Source organism: Phocoena sinus, chromosome 19 (assembly GCF_008692025.1).
Source record: "Phocoena sinus isolate mPhoSin1 chromosome 19, mPhoSin1.pri, whole genome shotgun sequence".
In the NCBI taxonomy this organism is placed as follows: Eukaryota; Metazoa; Chordata; class Mammalia; order Artiodactyla; family Phocoenidae; genus Phocoena; species Phocoena sinus.
This window is the reverse complement of record NC_045781.1, coordinates 52816047-52832683: the sequence shown is the minus strand read 5'-3', so window position 1 is coordinate 52832683 and position 16637 is coordinate 52816047. Positions and strand designations below refer to the sequence as shown.

General features: G+C 49.1%; 1 protein-coding gene across 1 annotated transcript in view; it reads right to left on the bottom strand.

Moving 5' to 3' along the window:
- The window catches only part of PLCG2 (phospholipase C gamma 2), a 145187-nt gene that overhangs the window by 6495 nt on the left and 122055 nt on the right, over positions 1-16637 (bottom strand). The window contains 6 exon segments of the mRNA XM_032614793.1: positions 4108-4196; positions 8356-8523; positions 9462-9576; positions 10508-10653; positions 12090-12299; positions 13805-13907. Of these exon segments, the coding sequence (XP_032470684.1) occupies positions 4108-4196; positions 8356-8523; positions 9462-9576; positions 10508-10653; positions 12090-12299; positions 13805-13907 (831 nt within the window).

Below are 16637 nucleotides of genomic sequence, written 5' to 3'. Positions count from 1 at the left end.
GGTGTCCAGCACTGTAGCTTGCTGGTCGTTGAGTGGACTAATGTGGCTCTGTTTATGTACTGAATTTTTAAATTCAAAAGAAAGATAATTTTATTTTTGGTTTCAGATTCCAGAAGGTCTTTTTTAGAGCTTTAATGTACCTCCAAATAAAGCACTGATGTGTTAGGGTTCTCATAAGATGCTTCCGGCAGCTCTAGTTCAACTGCCAGGCACCTGGCACCTGTACCGGCTATTCACCTGGTCTTTCCTAGTCGCTCCGTGCCTGGTTTTCCACTGCATGCTCATGGCTTTGTATGTGCAGCAGTCCCACCAAGGCACTGGGACACGGTGGAGGCACCTGGTTTCTGCTGTTTGGGAGCAGCACTGGTCCACCTCTGGCTGTTGAGGCACGAGGAGGGCCTTTCTCTCTGTCTCCAGGTCTCCCGACTGTAAAGAAGTCTTTCCCAATCTCCAACGCCAGGTCCAGCTCAGCTCCCGAGTGCAGCACCCCCTACTCATCCTCCGGGACTTCAGTGTGCCCCGCAGCCCTTCTCCAGAGGGATATGTGTGAATCCACACATCGGCTCCGGCTGAGCCTTGCTGGGAACCACAGACCCTGGTCTTTCCAACCAGGCCACTCTACCCCTTGTACCTTAGCTCCCACCCAGCATGAAGGTGAGCGCTGCCGACCCCGGGATCTGTACTCAGAGATCCTGGGGCTGCCAGTTTTCTCAAACGTACCCTCCGGATACTGCCAGCTTGTCCGGCGATAATAATTAGGGTGACTATTCGAGTATTTCTTCCGGCTCCATTCTTCTGAATCTCACAAGTTTAGATCATTTGAGTGAAGGAGGCCATTTTCAATTCAGGGCAGGACTGCATATAATACATCAGCTTAAGAGAAACTGTTTACTTCCAGAGCACAATTCGACATGTATCCAAAAATATATGGTCTTTTATTTTCCTCTTTGACCTGTCATTCCATTGCGAAGTAGCTAGCCTCAGGTAGTAATTTTTAATCAATGTTACATGAAGACCTTCATTATTATAAAGTAAAAAGGTGCAAACCACCTAACTGTCCATCAGTGGGAGAAAGGCTAAGTGAATTAGGGACCTCCACCTGATGAAACAGGCATTAATGGCTTTGAAAATGGTAAGAATATGGAAAAATGCTTAGCATCGTCTGTGAAGTGAATAAAGGGCACATATTCATATTATATGAATCCAACTATGAAAATATCATATGCAAAAAATTATCAGGCAAAGGAAAGATATCAAAATGCTAGCAGTAGTTATGTACAGGTGGTTTATGGGATTTTTCCAACCCCCTTCCTTCCTTTTCCTACTTCTCAAATTAAATATCGTAGGTAATAAAGTGTTAAAAAGACGCTTTGTAAACCATATATACAGCTAACAGAGTAACAGAATTGATAAGTGATTGTGACATTTAAATGGCTTCTTCAGAAAGGGCTCAGCGTGCTTACTGACATCTTTCTGGGGGCTTTAAACTCTTATCGCGGCCAGTGTTTTACGAGTAAACTCCATCTCAGCTCGCACCGGATCAATCATTTGCTCAGACAAGGCTTTCTGGAAGCTGTTTACCAGAGTGTGCCTAGCGTCACAGAGGATACAGTGATAAATAAAACGCGGTTTGACCTTGGGCACGCAGGTGTCCCAAACACACACCTCTCATCACAGTGTGGGGCACAGACGGTCCCTGTGAATGGCTTACAACCAGGTGACAGATGTGGAATTAAATGAAAGCTCGGGAAGCAGTAGCAAAGATGAAACCTGCACGTACTCAGACAACTCTTCCCCCGGGAACCCCACACAAAGCCCCCTCTTCCCCCCACCCTCTCAGTGGCCTCCCCAGCAGAAGCTTCCCTCATTAAGGAAGTCAAAGCTGGATAAATACATTTTCTCTTAAATACACTAGTTGCATCTGCCGCCGTTGCTACCTAGTCATTTAAATTCTTTATAATGCTTCTGGGTTGTTTAACGACATCTTTGTAGAGCAGTGTGTAGACGAATGCTCAACGAGGACTACCAGGAAAGGGAGGAACGTATATAAAATTTCATGTCGGGCTTCCCTGGTGGCGCAGTGGTTGAGAGTCCGCCTGCCGATGCAGGGGACGCGGGTTTGTGCCCCGGTCCGGGAGGATGCCACGTGCCGCGGAGCGGCTGGGCCCGTGAGCCATGGCCGCTGAGCCTGCGCGTCCAAAGCCTGTGCTCCGCAACGGGAGAGGCCACAGCAGCGAGAGGCCCGCGTACCGCAAAAAAAATAATAATAAAATAAAATCTTTCATGTCGAGCATTTCTGTCACTTCGAATCATGAAAGGTCATTTTTTGGATCCATAATTTAAGGCTCAAGTGAAAACTGATCTTCATATAAACATTACATTTACTTTGACAGAGTCCAAAGTGCTAACATTTAAAGTTTGTTTCAAAATGGAAAACCTTCATTATCCATCCCCTTATCTTTTTCAGACAGTTTCATCATCACGAGCTTATTTTATACCACCAAACTGTCACTGAGGTTCTTTGGCCCCACCTACCGTGCCTGGTATTTTTGCATCCTCTTCCAAAGAGGATGATGCTTCTAAAATGCTTTTGAAACTATCAAGGTTATCAAAACTGAACGGAAGGCAAACAGCTATGCAGAAAACCTAACGTTAGGCTTTTTACGTTAGGCTTTTTACTGCATGGGCGATGACTATGGCTGTTCAAAGGCATCCCCATCCTTGCCTTCTCTCTGCCCCATTGGATGGTGCTCAGCTCTACAGGCACACCCGGGAGATACCGCAGGTTGGGTTCCAGACCATCCCAATAAAAACTGAATAGTGCAGTAAAGCGAGTCACACACATTTTTTGGTTTCCTGGTGCACGTAAGAGTCACGTTTCCACTATACTATATTAATTAACTATGTCTAAAAAACAATGTACCTACCTTAACTAAAAATACTTTATTGCTAAAAAATGCTAACCGTCATCTGAACAAGTCATGGGAATAACAGCCAAGATCACTGATCACAGATCACCATAACAAATACAGTAATAATGAAAGAGCTTGAAATATGCAAATTACCAAAACGTGAGACGGAGACATGAAGAGAGCAAATGCTGTTGGAAAAACGGTGCCAACAGACTTGCTGGTCACAGGGTTGCCATAACCCTTTAATTCGTTTAAAAAACGCAGCATCTGCAAAGCGCAATGAAACGAGGTATGCAACACCGACCAAGCCCATGTCAGCCCTCCGGGTTTTCCAGGTTCTCCCGAGAGAACTGGGCGAGCACAGATTCACCCAGCCCATGCTGAGTGTTGCGGTTGGGGGAGTGGAAAGACCTTGGGAGATCGTACTGGCCACATATGGGGCCTAGTGGGGTTCGTTCTATAAGAGAGGCCATCACAAAGACTCGGAAGCTCTAGAATCACAATACATACCATCAAACCCAAGACCTGAACTACCCACTCCTCGGTGCTGCATTCTTAACCTTGGTCCTCACCAACCTTATCTCATCCTCTTTCATAATTCAAGGAGGCCAAGCCCTTTCCATCAAGCCTACCCAAACTGGTTAACCAAAGGAGAGAATAAGTATCTTCAAGGCTGCTGCAAACCAAAAGAACAAGAAGGCAGGCTCCACCAACAGCAGACAGAACCACAAAAGGAGTGCCGCTCGCTGTGGGAACTTGAGGTCCATGAATTCCCTTCCCCAGGACAAGCCATGACAAAGCTTTGCTGAATGCTTGCAGACCTTTGGAAGGGATTACCGAAGACCAACAGGTGAGGTAAAGCACGCGGGAAAGATGCGTTTACCTAGAAGAGCACTGTCTTGCCTGGCTCTGGCTGAAATGAAACCAGAGAACTTCCAAAGAGCTTCCCCCTTTCCAGCTACACAACCTCTTCACAGAATCGTACAGCATCCTGCCAGAAGAGAGGCCACTGGAAGGAAAACCCTAGGACGTCGGAGGAAATCTGTAGCTAAAAGGAATCCTTTTGTGATGTGGCGTGTTTGGCTAGATCATTCTCCATGTGTTCCAAGTCCCTCAGCCATACTCATTGGTCGTCTCCACCCCACCAGCAGACATACATAGCTCAGGGCACCCCAGCTGGAGGGTCTCCACCCACCAGGACTGGCCGCATCTCACAGAAAACCAGGAGGGAAGCCAGCTCCATGTCTTCACTGTAGCCGTTCTTCAGAGGAACAGATCTAAATCCTGCAGAGTGGAAAAACAACACCAAGGCAGGCAGTTAATGTCACACCTTTGCTTTCTTGGAGTACCCAGGGATCACATACCCAGTACAAGGAGCAGAGGAGTCAGTGCCCCATGCTGGGGGCTGACTTCCTTCCTGGAAGCCACAGGTCCCACCCTGATGGTTGGGGAGAGAGGCTGCAGAACACAGCCTTGACTGACAGGTCCATCCGGAGAAGTGAAGTTAAAATACCTGCCATCTAGAAATGAAAATGACTCACTCAGAGCGAATAAAAACCCACAGAACATTGCACATTGAATTCAGAGCGACTACAGCTGTAATTTCAATTCCTTAAATACTCCTGATGAGGCCAAAGACTCAAAGGGTTAATGAATCCCCACATTGAGTTTCTCTACTTAGCCCTTTACAAAGCTTAGGACGAGGGAGTGTTTTCTCTTTAAAGATTTCCAAGGGGAAGAAATCTTCCTGTCCCCTGGCAGTTCACAGCAGCATTGATCATTCTCCTCTAAAAGCCATTCCCAATTTACAATTAGGACCTGCGTCTAACGGTCTTTTAAATGTTTCTTTTTATTTAGGAGAGGGTTGAGGTGGGGCTGAATTCCCCCCACCCCTCCCCATTAAGTAATATTTAAGGCAACACCTCTCAGAGTTGGTTGGTTTGCTTGTTTTGATGAAGTAGTATAACTGAATACACAGTAGAAATGAAAGTCTCGCTTCCACCCACTCATAACCCCTTACTCCAGAAGGAACCACTGTTAACAGTATCTTTCCAAAATAGCCTATGCATATGTTTGTTTCCCTTAAAATCGCAAAGGATAGTACCCTGCCCAGCAATTCTGTACCTTACAGTTTCCATTGACCACTGTATCTTAAGGATTTACTATATAGCCCTAGTATCACTTTGAAAGTTTTTAAATTGAAATATAGTTGACGTACAATATTATGTTAGTTTCAGGTGTATTACATAGTGATTTGATATTTGCATACATTATGAAAGGATCACCACAGTAATTCTAGTAACCATCTGTCCCCATATTCCGTATGCTTTTATATTATATCCCAGTAGCTTCTGTGTAAGGGGAGATTTGTACCTTGAAAGCTTCTTATTTGCACTGTGTCTACTGATTGTCTGGGACAAGCAACGCTCAAAGTAGGGCATGTGGGCTAGTTTCTCTGTGCCTTCCACCACTCCGGTTTTGGCTTGTTCGATGACTATTCTTATTTCTCTTAGAGAACCTTTTTTTAGTCTGTCAGTTGATTTATCACCTTTAAATACTATCTACCTATTGAATCCCTCACTTTCCACTGCTAATGATGAGGAAATTGGCATGCTTACGTAACCCTATAGCTTCTCTCCCTTTTCCTCCCCTAATCTGGGTAAGCTGTATTATTATTTCTCCATCAACATGGTGTGTTAACCATAATTCTCCCACAAAGGGAGGCTTAGTTCTGTAAAAGAACACGACAAGGAACACTTGTATACTCACAGCCTAAATCTTACCATTAACCTTTTACTGTACTTATGTTTATCCACCCACCAATCTATCCTTCTTACTGAACTGAACTTTTCCATCAGTATTTTGGCTGGCTAAATTTGTCTTTTGTATTCTTGAATACGAGCTCATGGGACATATAATCCCTGGACTGTGCATGTGTGAACACATCCATCCTGTGATTTTATACTTGAGTGACAGTGTGAGTGGGTATAAAACTCTCAGGTCACACTCTTTTCCCTGGAGGATTTTGGGAACACTGCTCTCCTTGAATTTTGCTGTAGAGAAGTTTTCTGGCCTATTTTCCCCTTAGAGGTGTTGGGAATTATGGTGATGTGGATCACCTGTGGGTCTTATTAAAATGCAGATCCTGACTCCAGAGGTCTGGGATGGGGCCGAGATTCTGCATCTCTACCGAGCTGATCTATGAACAGTGCGGAAGCAGTCAGTCTAGGTATTGATTGATGTTAGAACGTGCTGAACTGCTGTGCGCTGTGGCGTTCTGGGGGGGCAGCCCGTGCACCCCGAGCAAAGTGGTGCGGCCCAGCGCGTGCCTCCAAAGTTGGAGAAGTGAGCTCTGTCCCTCCTTGGGCTGGACGTCTCCAGTTCCACATACCTCCTGTCACTGTCCAAACCTCATTTTTAGGAGCAGCCCTTCACATATATTGGGAGTAGGGCTGAACGGTGTTTGCCGATTTCACTAAAAATAGTTTGGTTCCGTTTTTCTTATGTCACAGAGGAAAGGGAAATAGAGACATCTTTTGACGTAGCATCAGTATTTTGGGCTTATTAGGAGTAGGGAAGAACATGGGGTTTGAATCCCAGCTCTGGTCGGAAAGGTGTGTGACCTTGACCTAGTTCATTAACATCTCTAGGCCCAAAGTGCTTATATTTAAAGAGCGGAGATGAGAAAACCCCTTTCACAGGACTGCTGTGAGGATTAAAAGAGAAAGAGTTCAAGGCACCAAGCACAATAAGGCTGCTTCCTTCTTTCCCGAGCTCCAGCTGGCTTAAAAGCTTAAGTGCGTCTCTAATGACAATGGGCAGAGTTTATTTTCGAGTTCGATGCCTTACGCACAAAGGTATTGTTACTCTGTGTCACGCCTTCCATGAATATGGATGTACGAGGCAGTGCTAGCAGCGGGACAGAGAGAGGAGGTCTTACTGGGAGCATCTCACAGCTGGGGGAAGGGTCACGTTTTTCATCATCCTTGAGATGTTGTTTTTTAAATCTCTCCAAGCTAAGCCGTAGCGTTTTCTAGATGATTCGACAGGACACTGTTAGGTGGCTGGTCAAGAGGGTTCCTCGGCTGACCTCTCTCTAAGCCTTGGGAGGGGCTATGGTTCACATCCCTCCTCAGGGACCCCGTAAGGAGGGGGAAACAGCAGAACCACTGCTCTGTGCAGGATGAGTCCAGGGGAGGTGGATTAGGAAGGGGTGGGCACAGTTACCACAAAAAGAAATGTGTCCTAAGCCTTACTTATTGGGCTCATGTAAAAGAGGCAAATCGCAGAGTAAAGTCCTGCGGCTAAGTTGCTGGGTTTAGTTTCCAGTGGGACCAAGTTAACCAAGGGGGCTGGCAAACGTCAGGCCTCTTGGACCTTGCAACTGAGTGTGCACTGCTGTCATTAAATCAGGAAGATGGTACTTCTAAATCAGACAAGTTAAATATTTCTCAAGTTCCTGTTTCATCTACTCATTCGCTTAGGACTGTGTTTCCTCGATAGGACGGGCAGCCTAGGTCTCACCGGGTTTTCTCCAAGTGCCCTCTGAGGAGCTGGCTACACATGGAGATTCCTGGGCACCCCCCCACCCCAGCCTGGCTGAACGGGAACACCCTGGGATGGGCCTGCATTTTCTAACTGGAGCACCCCCACACACAGGTCTAGTTGTAGAAATGATTAGGTGTATATGATATAAATGTAGGGACTATCTGGTATGTTCCAAGTTTAGAGAAAATTAAAAAAAAAAAAAGGAAACAGGACCCAAGGTTTCCAAACAACATCGAGAGAAAAGACTATCTTTGTATACAAATCACTGAAATGACAGTGATCTTTTGCTCTCGAAAAATGACCCTTGGAAAATAGGGGAAAAGTGAGTGACCTCATGAAGAATTGAGAAGGATCTATGACTGGGATCTCTCAGAAATACAGGGCCCTTCTCAAAGCATGAAGGGGTCGCGTGTGGGAAAGGAATCACAAGAGGAAGAAGTGAGTCAACCATCCCAACCTCGTAGAAGAGGAAGGTGGTGCTCGGACAGCCCAGGTGACTTGCCCAGGGTGACGTGGGGAAAAGCAGGCCTAAGACTGTAGTTCCGGGTCTCTTCCTTCCCCGGGAGCACCTTACCAGCCCCTGAACCTGCCTGAGGAGAGGCCAACAGCTTCTAACCTTCCAAAATGAAACCAAACTACAGTGCCAGGTGGACCGTCAACTAACAATCCAGTTTTGGATGCAGAAGCCCCACTGTGACCAGTCCAGCATCTCATCCTGCCACTTGCCACGGTCCCTGTCCCGGCTCACGGGAACTCCCACGAGATCAGCTGTCCAACCTACCCATGATTTAATAGAAGCCAGGAAAAAGGCTTTCTTCGTTCTTTTCCAAGCCAGCAGCCCAGACCCAAAAGGATGCCAATCCAAGCCAAACATTATCATTAAAACGGGTCTTACCTGATTTGATTCCTTTAATGGGGAAAGTGGCATGCGCGAGAAAGTTGGGATCGCTGAACATATCTTCCTCGTAAACCACAAAGCGTAGAAACGCGAGGTTTGGGTCATAAATTTCAAACGTCACCTTCTCCTGTGTCGGAGCCCAAACAGGGCTTAGGCCGTTGTCATCTGGAAGGAGATCCAAGCTCACTTAGAGGCCCCATTCGTCCTGCCCCCTCTTGGTTACACCATCTCTACATCTGTTGGCTGTGAATCTCTGTAGCAACGGTGTAAATACACATCTAGGCCAGGAGCTAAAATAATTTTTTTCCAATGCCATCACAGGCCTGGCCCTCAGTAAGCAGGTGGGGAGGCGACCACCGCCCGTTATAGATCTCCCACCTCAACCCCCTGGGATTGGGGGGTGGACAACAGTGCAGGAACAGGTAGGTTTGGACAAGAGAAAAGGAGACATGGGAGCCACATCCCTCGTCTGATGGGGGAGGTGGGTTAGGCGCTCTGAAGAGATAGTGGAATTTGGAGTTGCCAGGGGAGAACCAGCCTCAGGGAGTAAGGTAAATAGTTAACTTTCACCCTCCACAAAGGCCAGTTTCACTGGTCAGCACGTGAGCTGTTCATCGGGCTACCTTCTACCAGGGGCAGTGGTCCCAAGCCTCAAAAGGCCCACAGTTTAGTTTTTTCCAGGCTTCAGATGGCAGAACAAGCGTTCTCTGGGCTTCCCTGCCCTCTGTGGGTTAAGATCACCCAGGTTGGGCTGCAGCCTTTTGGGTCAGGTCAGCCACATCCTCTCTTAGCCCTGGACTCAGTACGTAAACAGGTGAGGGCTGATGCACAGAACAGGGGACACCCCAGAGTGAGAGGGAGCTGGAGCCTTGCCGGGGCCTCCCAACGTGAGTTACAGGCTGAGAAACATAGCAGCGGGTCCATGTCCAACTCTTCCATCACGTGGCCCTTTGTTTCTCCTCCCCGAGCTCCCCATAGCAGGCAAGGGGGATGAAGGGAAAGACCTGGACACCAGTGCGTTACCGAATCCCCGACGACTAGCATCCCCAACCTGTGATTCAACTTGCCTGAAGTTTAACTGAGGAAAGGACCCAGCGACTTACTCACAACTGTTGTTTTGAACTTGTTGTTGTCATATTCGGCTCCGCATATTTCCACCTCCACAAAGGGACATGCGATACTGCGTCCAGGTTTGGGGAGATGACGAGCCCCCAGAACCTAGGACACCAAAAGCAAGGATTGCAACTCTCCCGGCTCCATCCTGGGCAGAGCCAACAAGTTCCACGTGGGTGGGTTTTCATTTCTTCACTGGTGAAGTACTAGACCCTCCTACAGTGGACACCCCTACTGCTTCCCTTTTGTGGATGAGGAAATAGGGGTGGAGAGTCAGGGAGGATTCCACAGCTGTTAAGGATGAGCTGGGATGGCAGCCCCAGTGCCAAGAGACTCAACAGGTGGACCTCACCTGCGCACAGAAATGCATATGCCCAGGCCCAGGTAGGCACCTACAGAGATGGAGTTCAGTCACTCAATTTCCCAGCCCCTCCCAGGAAAGGATGGGGGAGAATGTGGAATCCTTTTTGTAACAGGCCTTTTTTTTTTTAATTTTTAAGAACTTTGGTTATTTACATATGCTTCAGTTTCTCTTCCTTAATCTTATGAGAAATGCAGTTCATTTCCCTACTTTGCATCATTTCCCAAATGGGAGAAAACAAAAACTCTAACAAAGAGACAACACCTTCTCTGAAAGTTGGACCAGTTTAGAAAAGCTTTCACCCCTCAGAGTGGCCACGATGGGGACAAGCTCTCTCCTCCACAAAGACCAGAGAGCCACTTCTCACATGTTTGATTCCCCATTTTTTTCTGACCAGATGCTGACCTCACAGGGACCCTGGTGAACCCAGCCAGAGACAGATTCATAGCTCGCCCCCACAAACAAGGGGAGGTGACCAAGCTGGACCTGGGAAGGTGCCCTTCCCTCCCCTCTTCCCCTGCAATGACCGTGGCGGGCACTGCAGTTGAGATCCTGAACCGTGTCTGGGTGTTGACGGTTTAAACCAGGTGACCGGTGTCCTTAGGCAGCGGGCTGGGCCATCCCCACGCTGCACAGCCCGGGCCCCCTGCGCAAGGAAGGAGGGCTGGGCCTTACCTTGACCGTCAGAGTCATCAGGATCTTCCTCTGGGACTCCGGCGGCATGGGGTCGTACTTCTCCGCCCTCATGATCTCGGGCTGCAGGACGTAGCCAGTCCGCCCATTGAGGGAAAACAGGGCGTGATTCATCTGCAGGTACTTATCTGGGGAGGAAAGATAACTGCTGATAAAGTGAGGCAAGGAAAGGGGCCCCACGGTGCTGGGTAGGGGATGGTTTATACCTTTTTCCGAAAATAATTTGAGGCAGCTGTTAAAATAGGTATCAGACTCAAAAATATGGGTTTAAAAAAATCCATTAAAAACCAGTGTTACGGGAAGAAAATGTGGGATTAAAAAAATCTCAGACTGGGGACACCTTTCCAAGTAAGACACAAAATCCAGAATGTATTCAAAGCTAAAAATTGCCACAAAGAACAAAATTTCCGTAAAAGTTGACGTGCTGTAGAAAAATCAGTTTAACTCAACTGACAGGTAAATATCTATATATAAATTTAACCTGTTAAGAAATCTGGTAACTGTGCTGTGAATACCTAAACCCCCTCAGAAAAACTGGGTAAGAATCATGAATAAAGTCTGCAGAAAAGAAAACACAAATGCTTCTTAAGTACATGTTACTCGTAAAAAGAAGTTACCAGTAAGGGAAGCTGTGACTACAATGTAACATCAGTTTCCACCTATCGAAGACTGAAAAGTTTTGCTAAAACTAAGTTGGTGAACTTTTGCCAAAAAGGGGGTAAACGTCTCGCCCGCTCATACTCCTGCCTGCAGTCCCCATGGAGGGCAGGGTGGCTAAGTGTCTTCGCTCAGACCCTCCTGGATACAGGGGTGCAGTGGTTTTCCTCAGGGCCAAGTTGATCAAAGCTGTTTGACCCAGCCTGCACGACTGAGAATTCTGCCCCACAGATGTGCTTCCGTATCTGAAGGGATGCTCACGTAAGGTTACAGGAGGCAGTGCCGTCTGTAGTAGCAAATGAAGGGAAATAACCTCAACGTGCCTCAGCAGGGGATCAGGTGAAGACCTTATGGTTCTGCTCAGGCACAAAAATACAAAGGAGACGACTGATCAACAGGTCCTCCAGAGAGGCTTAAATACCCACCAAAGCGCAGAGCATCGTGATTCATGCCACCCTTTGCATAAAGAAGTTGGGCGTGTTGGCCTTTCCCAGCATATGATTGTCTCCAGAACACAGCCTGGGCAGCAAGCCCTCAGAGAAGGATGGGCCCGGAGAGGGGACCGGAAGACAGCCACTGAACACCTGAATCCATTTGCCTGAAGCTCAATTCCTAGACTTTTAAATTACGTGTGTGTATTTCCTGTCCCTCTTAAACCGGACTGACTCCGCGTCTGTCACTTGCCATCACGGAGCCCGTCACACAAGCACCTGGCATGCCCAGGGGCCCCCTTCATCACTCTGTTCAAGGGGATGAGCCTCGCGCTAGCGTGCTGGCTGAACTCTGACAATTCCTAAGACACACGACGCGCTCTGGCCACCACATCACACCGGTGGCCCCAGCAGACTGTGCCTGGAATAATGCTCCGTCGTCTCAGATTTATTGGCCACAATCAGCCCCCTTTTACCTGGTGTCTGGAAATTGAGTGCCACCATCTGGGAGCCACACAGCCAGAGGCGGAAGGGGTCGTAGTTGGAGGAGTCCACCCGCTGTCCCTTGGGGTAAATGCGGGTCAGGCCCTTTTGATTGTATTTCAAGAGATCGTTGGGTTTCTGTCTGACGATGCTGTCAGCCTTTGTCTCCACGAAGGAGCGGATTTCTCGGAAGTCGGGGTTTTCTGCACAGAGAGGGAGTCGCATTTATTGTGTGTCTCGCACATTATCTTAACGCCTAATGTACGGGTGGGATGTGCAGGTCGTGAAATGAAACCAGGAATCTCTCCCGGATGAGACATTCAAGTGGTTATGACGCGACTGCCATAATTGGTTCTGCTGTGGGCTTTCCCCTCCGGGGCGGTGGCGCTCCCAGATATTAAGAGGGAGCCCAGTGTTCCCACAGCCTTTTAGTCTAGGATTATTGTAATTTACTTTTGGTTTAGAACTACCAGTAGCCTTGTACAAGAAACCACAAAAGCGGTACAGTTACAGAAAGGGGTGTGGGAAATGGGATCTGCAGGGAGGAGGAGATCTGAGGAGTGGAAGGTGCGGACGTTGGATCCGGCTTCCTCATCAAAGGTGTTGCAGGCACAAGATGAGTGAACCCAGCATCTTGGTGGAGGGAGAAACGAATGCCAGCAGGAAGGGATGTGACAGGAGAGGGGATGCCTGCGTGGGTGAGGGGACAATGAATGGGAGGAGACTTGTGGGAAAACGCAAACAATGCTTTGGATGAAGCTCTGCTGCTTCACATCCAGCTGTGGTAGGAGAGCTCTTAACACGCTGAGCGTGGCCGCGTCTGGTTCAGAGCTATGACATCTTTCCCTGCGTGTGGAGGTACCCAGGGACCAGCGTCCCAGTGACCATTAACGCTGAGGTTTAGTACTGCTTCTCTGGTCCTCTGCCTTGGAATTACAGATTCTTGAGATCAGAGACAGGAGTTGCTCAAAAGGAGGAAGAAACTATGAACGGGACCATTATTAGATGAAAGAACTTGCTACTTTGGAGGATTTGGTAGGAGATCCATTTTTGCATCCTTCTGCAGCCGGCCAAATAATGGCCCCCAAGGATATCTAGGTCCTGGTCTCTGGAACCTGTGACTGTGTTCCTTCTATAGGAAAGGGACTTTGCAGGTTGATTAAATTGAAGGGCTTGAAAGGGGGAGATTATCTGGCCCTAAATGAAACCACAAAGTCCTTATAACTGAGAGGTAGAGGGGGATTTGACTACGTAGAAGAGAAGGCAATATGACCACAAAGGTAGAGACTGGAGTGACATGGCCACAAGCCAAGGAATGCCAGCAACCATCAGAGGTGCAAGAGGCAAGGAACAGATCCTCCTCTGGAGGGAGTGGGGACCTGCTGACACCTTGATTTCAGCTCAGTGATACTGATTTTAGACCTCGGCCTCCACGACGGTGAGAGAATAAATACGTGTTGTTTCAGCCACCAAGGTCTTAGTAACTTGTTACAGCAGCAGAAAAACGAATCCACCCTTTAAGAGGGTTTGCCTTCTGAAGATACCAGAAGGGCCTGTTTCACCAGCATCCTTGCCCTGAGGACAAACGGAAGGGGAGGTTCCCACTTAGCAGAGCTAAGACGAGTAGGAACGGTTTTCACAACGCCAGACTCAAATGGAATCAAGAGTTTTCCCCGAGGTTGGGGGGCAGAGTGATGGCAGACGGTACCTAGGTTGTCCTTGGTCTTGCTGGTTGGTTTGCAGTAGACGACCAGGTCCGAGAGCTCGATGGCGATGGACTGGTTCTTCTCCCAGTACTTCATGTTGTTCTCCTGTGTGGACCCAATCTCGAGTTTCAGCCCTCAAGGCGGCAACTGCGAAATCCCATCCTCCCAGCACCTGGCAGGCGTCTTCCTCCTCTGGGTCCCCTCTTCTCTTTGGCCCTCACACATGCTCACATCTTAAATGTGGTGGAAAGTTCTCCTCTCCCCTGCCCGTCCTCTTACTTTGGAAGTTCTCCACCGAGCTGTCTCTACCCAGGATCGGTGTCTAGCTCAGTCTCTCTGACCACAGCTCTCGAGAATACAGGGGAACGAGGGCTCTTCTCTGTCACCACCCCTCTCTCAACCCTCTGCTCCCGGCGCGCTGCCCTATCCCTCCTCCTGAAACCACGCTGTGACAGTTCATCAGATTCTAGTTCTCAAGCCCAGGACCGCTCTAAGGCCATGGCCTCCCTGTGCTCACTCGCTGTCCCCTGCACCCCACCTCCCTGCAACGTGCACCTCTCTGTGCAGAGGACTCTCCACGGCCCGGGCCACACACCAAGGACTTGGGAGCCACTCGCCCTCGGAGGACCCACGGTCAAATCCATCTCCAGGTAAGGATGGGCTCTCACTCCACTCCAAACCAGACAACCCTCTCTGGCCTCACCAACTTCTGACCCATCCCCCATTGGCCAAGCGGGGGAACCCTAGAGAGAATATCGTTCACAGATGATAACATTCACCATCCGGGAGGCTGCTTAGCTTCAGGCAGTGCACACTAAGTGCTTGATGGATATTATATCTAAGCCCACACATCCCTGAGAGGTACAATTTATCTCCACTCTTCCACGACATTACAGCACACACAGAGGTTGAGTAGCTTACCCCGGGCTCCACAGCAGGCCGAGACTGGATGCTTAAGCACTCGGCCTCACCTGTGTTACCACTCTGCTTCGCCCCCTCTCCACCCTCAGCCACCAGGTACGGGAGGAGGCCTGTCTGAAAGGCCGCCAGGTTCACATCCCAGGTCCCTCTGAAGCACAGCGACGACGTCCTGGCCCCTCATCCTGCCGCCCCCATCCTCCTCCCTCCTCTGCAGGTCCGTCGGATTCTGGACGCCACCCAGATCACTCCTTCCCCAGGACGCCTTCCTGGGTAACTCCATCCAGGCCTGGGAAAGAGATGCTGCATCCCTCAAGCCTTCCAGAATGCCCACTGCCTCACCCGGTCTTGGCCTTGCACTGTCTCTCGTCCGACTATCTGTGTTGGTGCCTTTCAACACTAGTGTCCAGACCAGTGTCCACACTGAGACACGTCCCTTGGGAGCAGGACCCTGCAGGTAGCGAGTCTTCTGGTGACAGGTGGTGATTTGGTGACAGGAGCATCACAGTGGTTACAACTGCGGGGACTGGACTCAGAGGCGGGTTTGAAAGCTGGCCTGATTTGCTGGCTCTGCCGACGGCACAAGTCACCTAGCCTCTCTGTGCCTCAGTTTTCCTCAACTGTACGATGAGGCTAACTTGAATACCTAACCTCCTGGAGCTACTGAGAGAATTAAAGGAGGAGGCCTCTGCCCTCGCCGATCATGTGGCAAACAAGGGGTGCGACACGGATTGCCCCAGAAATGCCTTTCCGGGCCAAGGACAAGAGCATCCACTTTTTAAACAAGCAGGCGCGGGCACCCGATTTCTTCTGTAAGAAGGCCTCCAACTCATGACTGCTGACAAAGATCCTGGGGCCCAAGTGGACCCTGGCAGTGACTGACCAGCAAACGAGCTTTTTACATGAGCTCCGGCAGCAGCCACATCACCGGGGGAGATCTGGACGTGAAATCTGCCCTAGTTCGTCGAAGCACACCCAGCTTTCACCAGCCCTTCCCACGCTCCCTGAATGTTCCTGGGCACAAAGCAAGCTGTAGCGGCAAGGCTCAAAGGGCTGGTGTGGGTGGCACGGGCACGGAGCAAGAGACAAAGAAGGTGTCGGCCAGATGCCGTCAGGGAGACTGAAGCATTGTCTAAGCTCAAACCTCAGGTGTTCTTTCCTAATCCTTGTGTCAGTTTGGCTTATGTCCTCTTAGTACACAATTTTCCCCCGCAGGTTATTTGGGGAGAGGAAACCCCTAGCAACGACACAGCTCACTTCTAATGACAGTACGCCCACCTGAAGTAAGGGTTGGGTGGAGCCAAGCCACAGCTGTGTCCCGTGTGGACCTCCGCCCTCACCAAGCACAGAGCCACGACGGGTTACGGGGCACCACTTCTCCTCTCAACCTCAGCAGAAAACAGTATCAGTTCACGCTGAAATACCAGCTGCTACTGCAAAAGTGTAGCACAGTTACTCTCCAGACCCACAGGCCAGCTCAGCGTTTGAAATGACAACACACTTCATTGGTCAGGCTTTGGAAACTCACTAGCTAGATGAATCTCAGTGACTGGTTCTTCTGCCATTTGCCTGAAAGAAGCCAGAGATGCTGTGAAATTACAGAGCCCTGAGCAGGTTCCTAGGGCCTCGGTGAGGAGTTCCTGGCAGTGAGCTGACAGCACACCTCGTGTTGCTTTCCCAGTGGCAGCATGGATCCACCTTGCTTGTTCCCACGCCGGCAAGCCCTATGGCTGGTTGTGTTCAGAGTGGAAACTTTGTCAATTCTGCTGACTCCTGTTTTTTAACATTCGTATGAAATGTGATAAGACTAAGCAAGATGCAAAAGCTAATTAGAAAGGAATGTAGACCAAGGCAGAGAACAGCAGCCTTCAAGAGCTAGGCTTAGCTTCAGAAACCGTCATGTGCTGGGAATGAAGG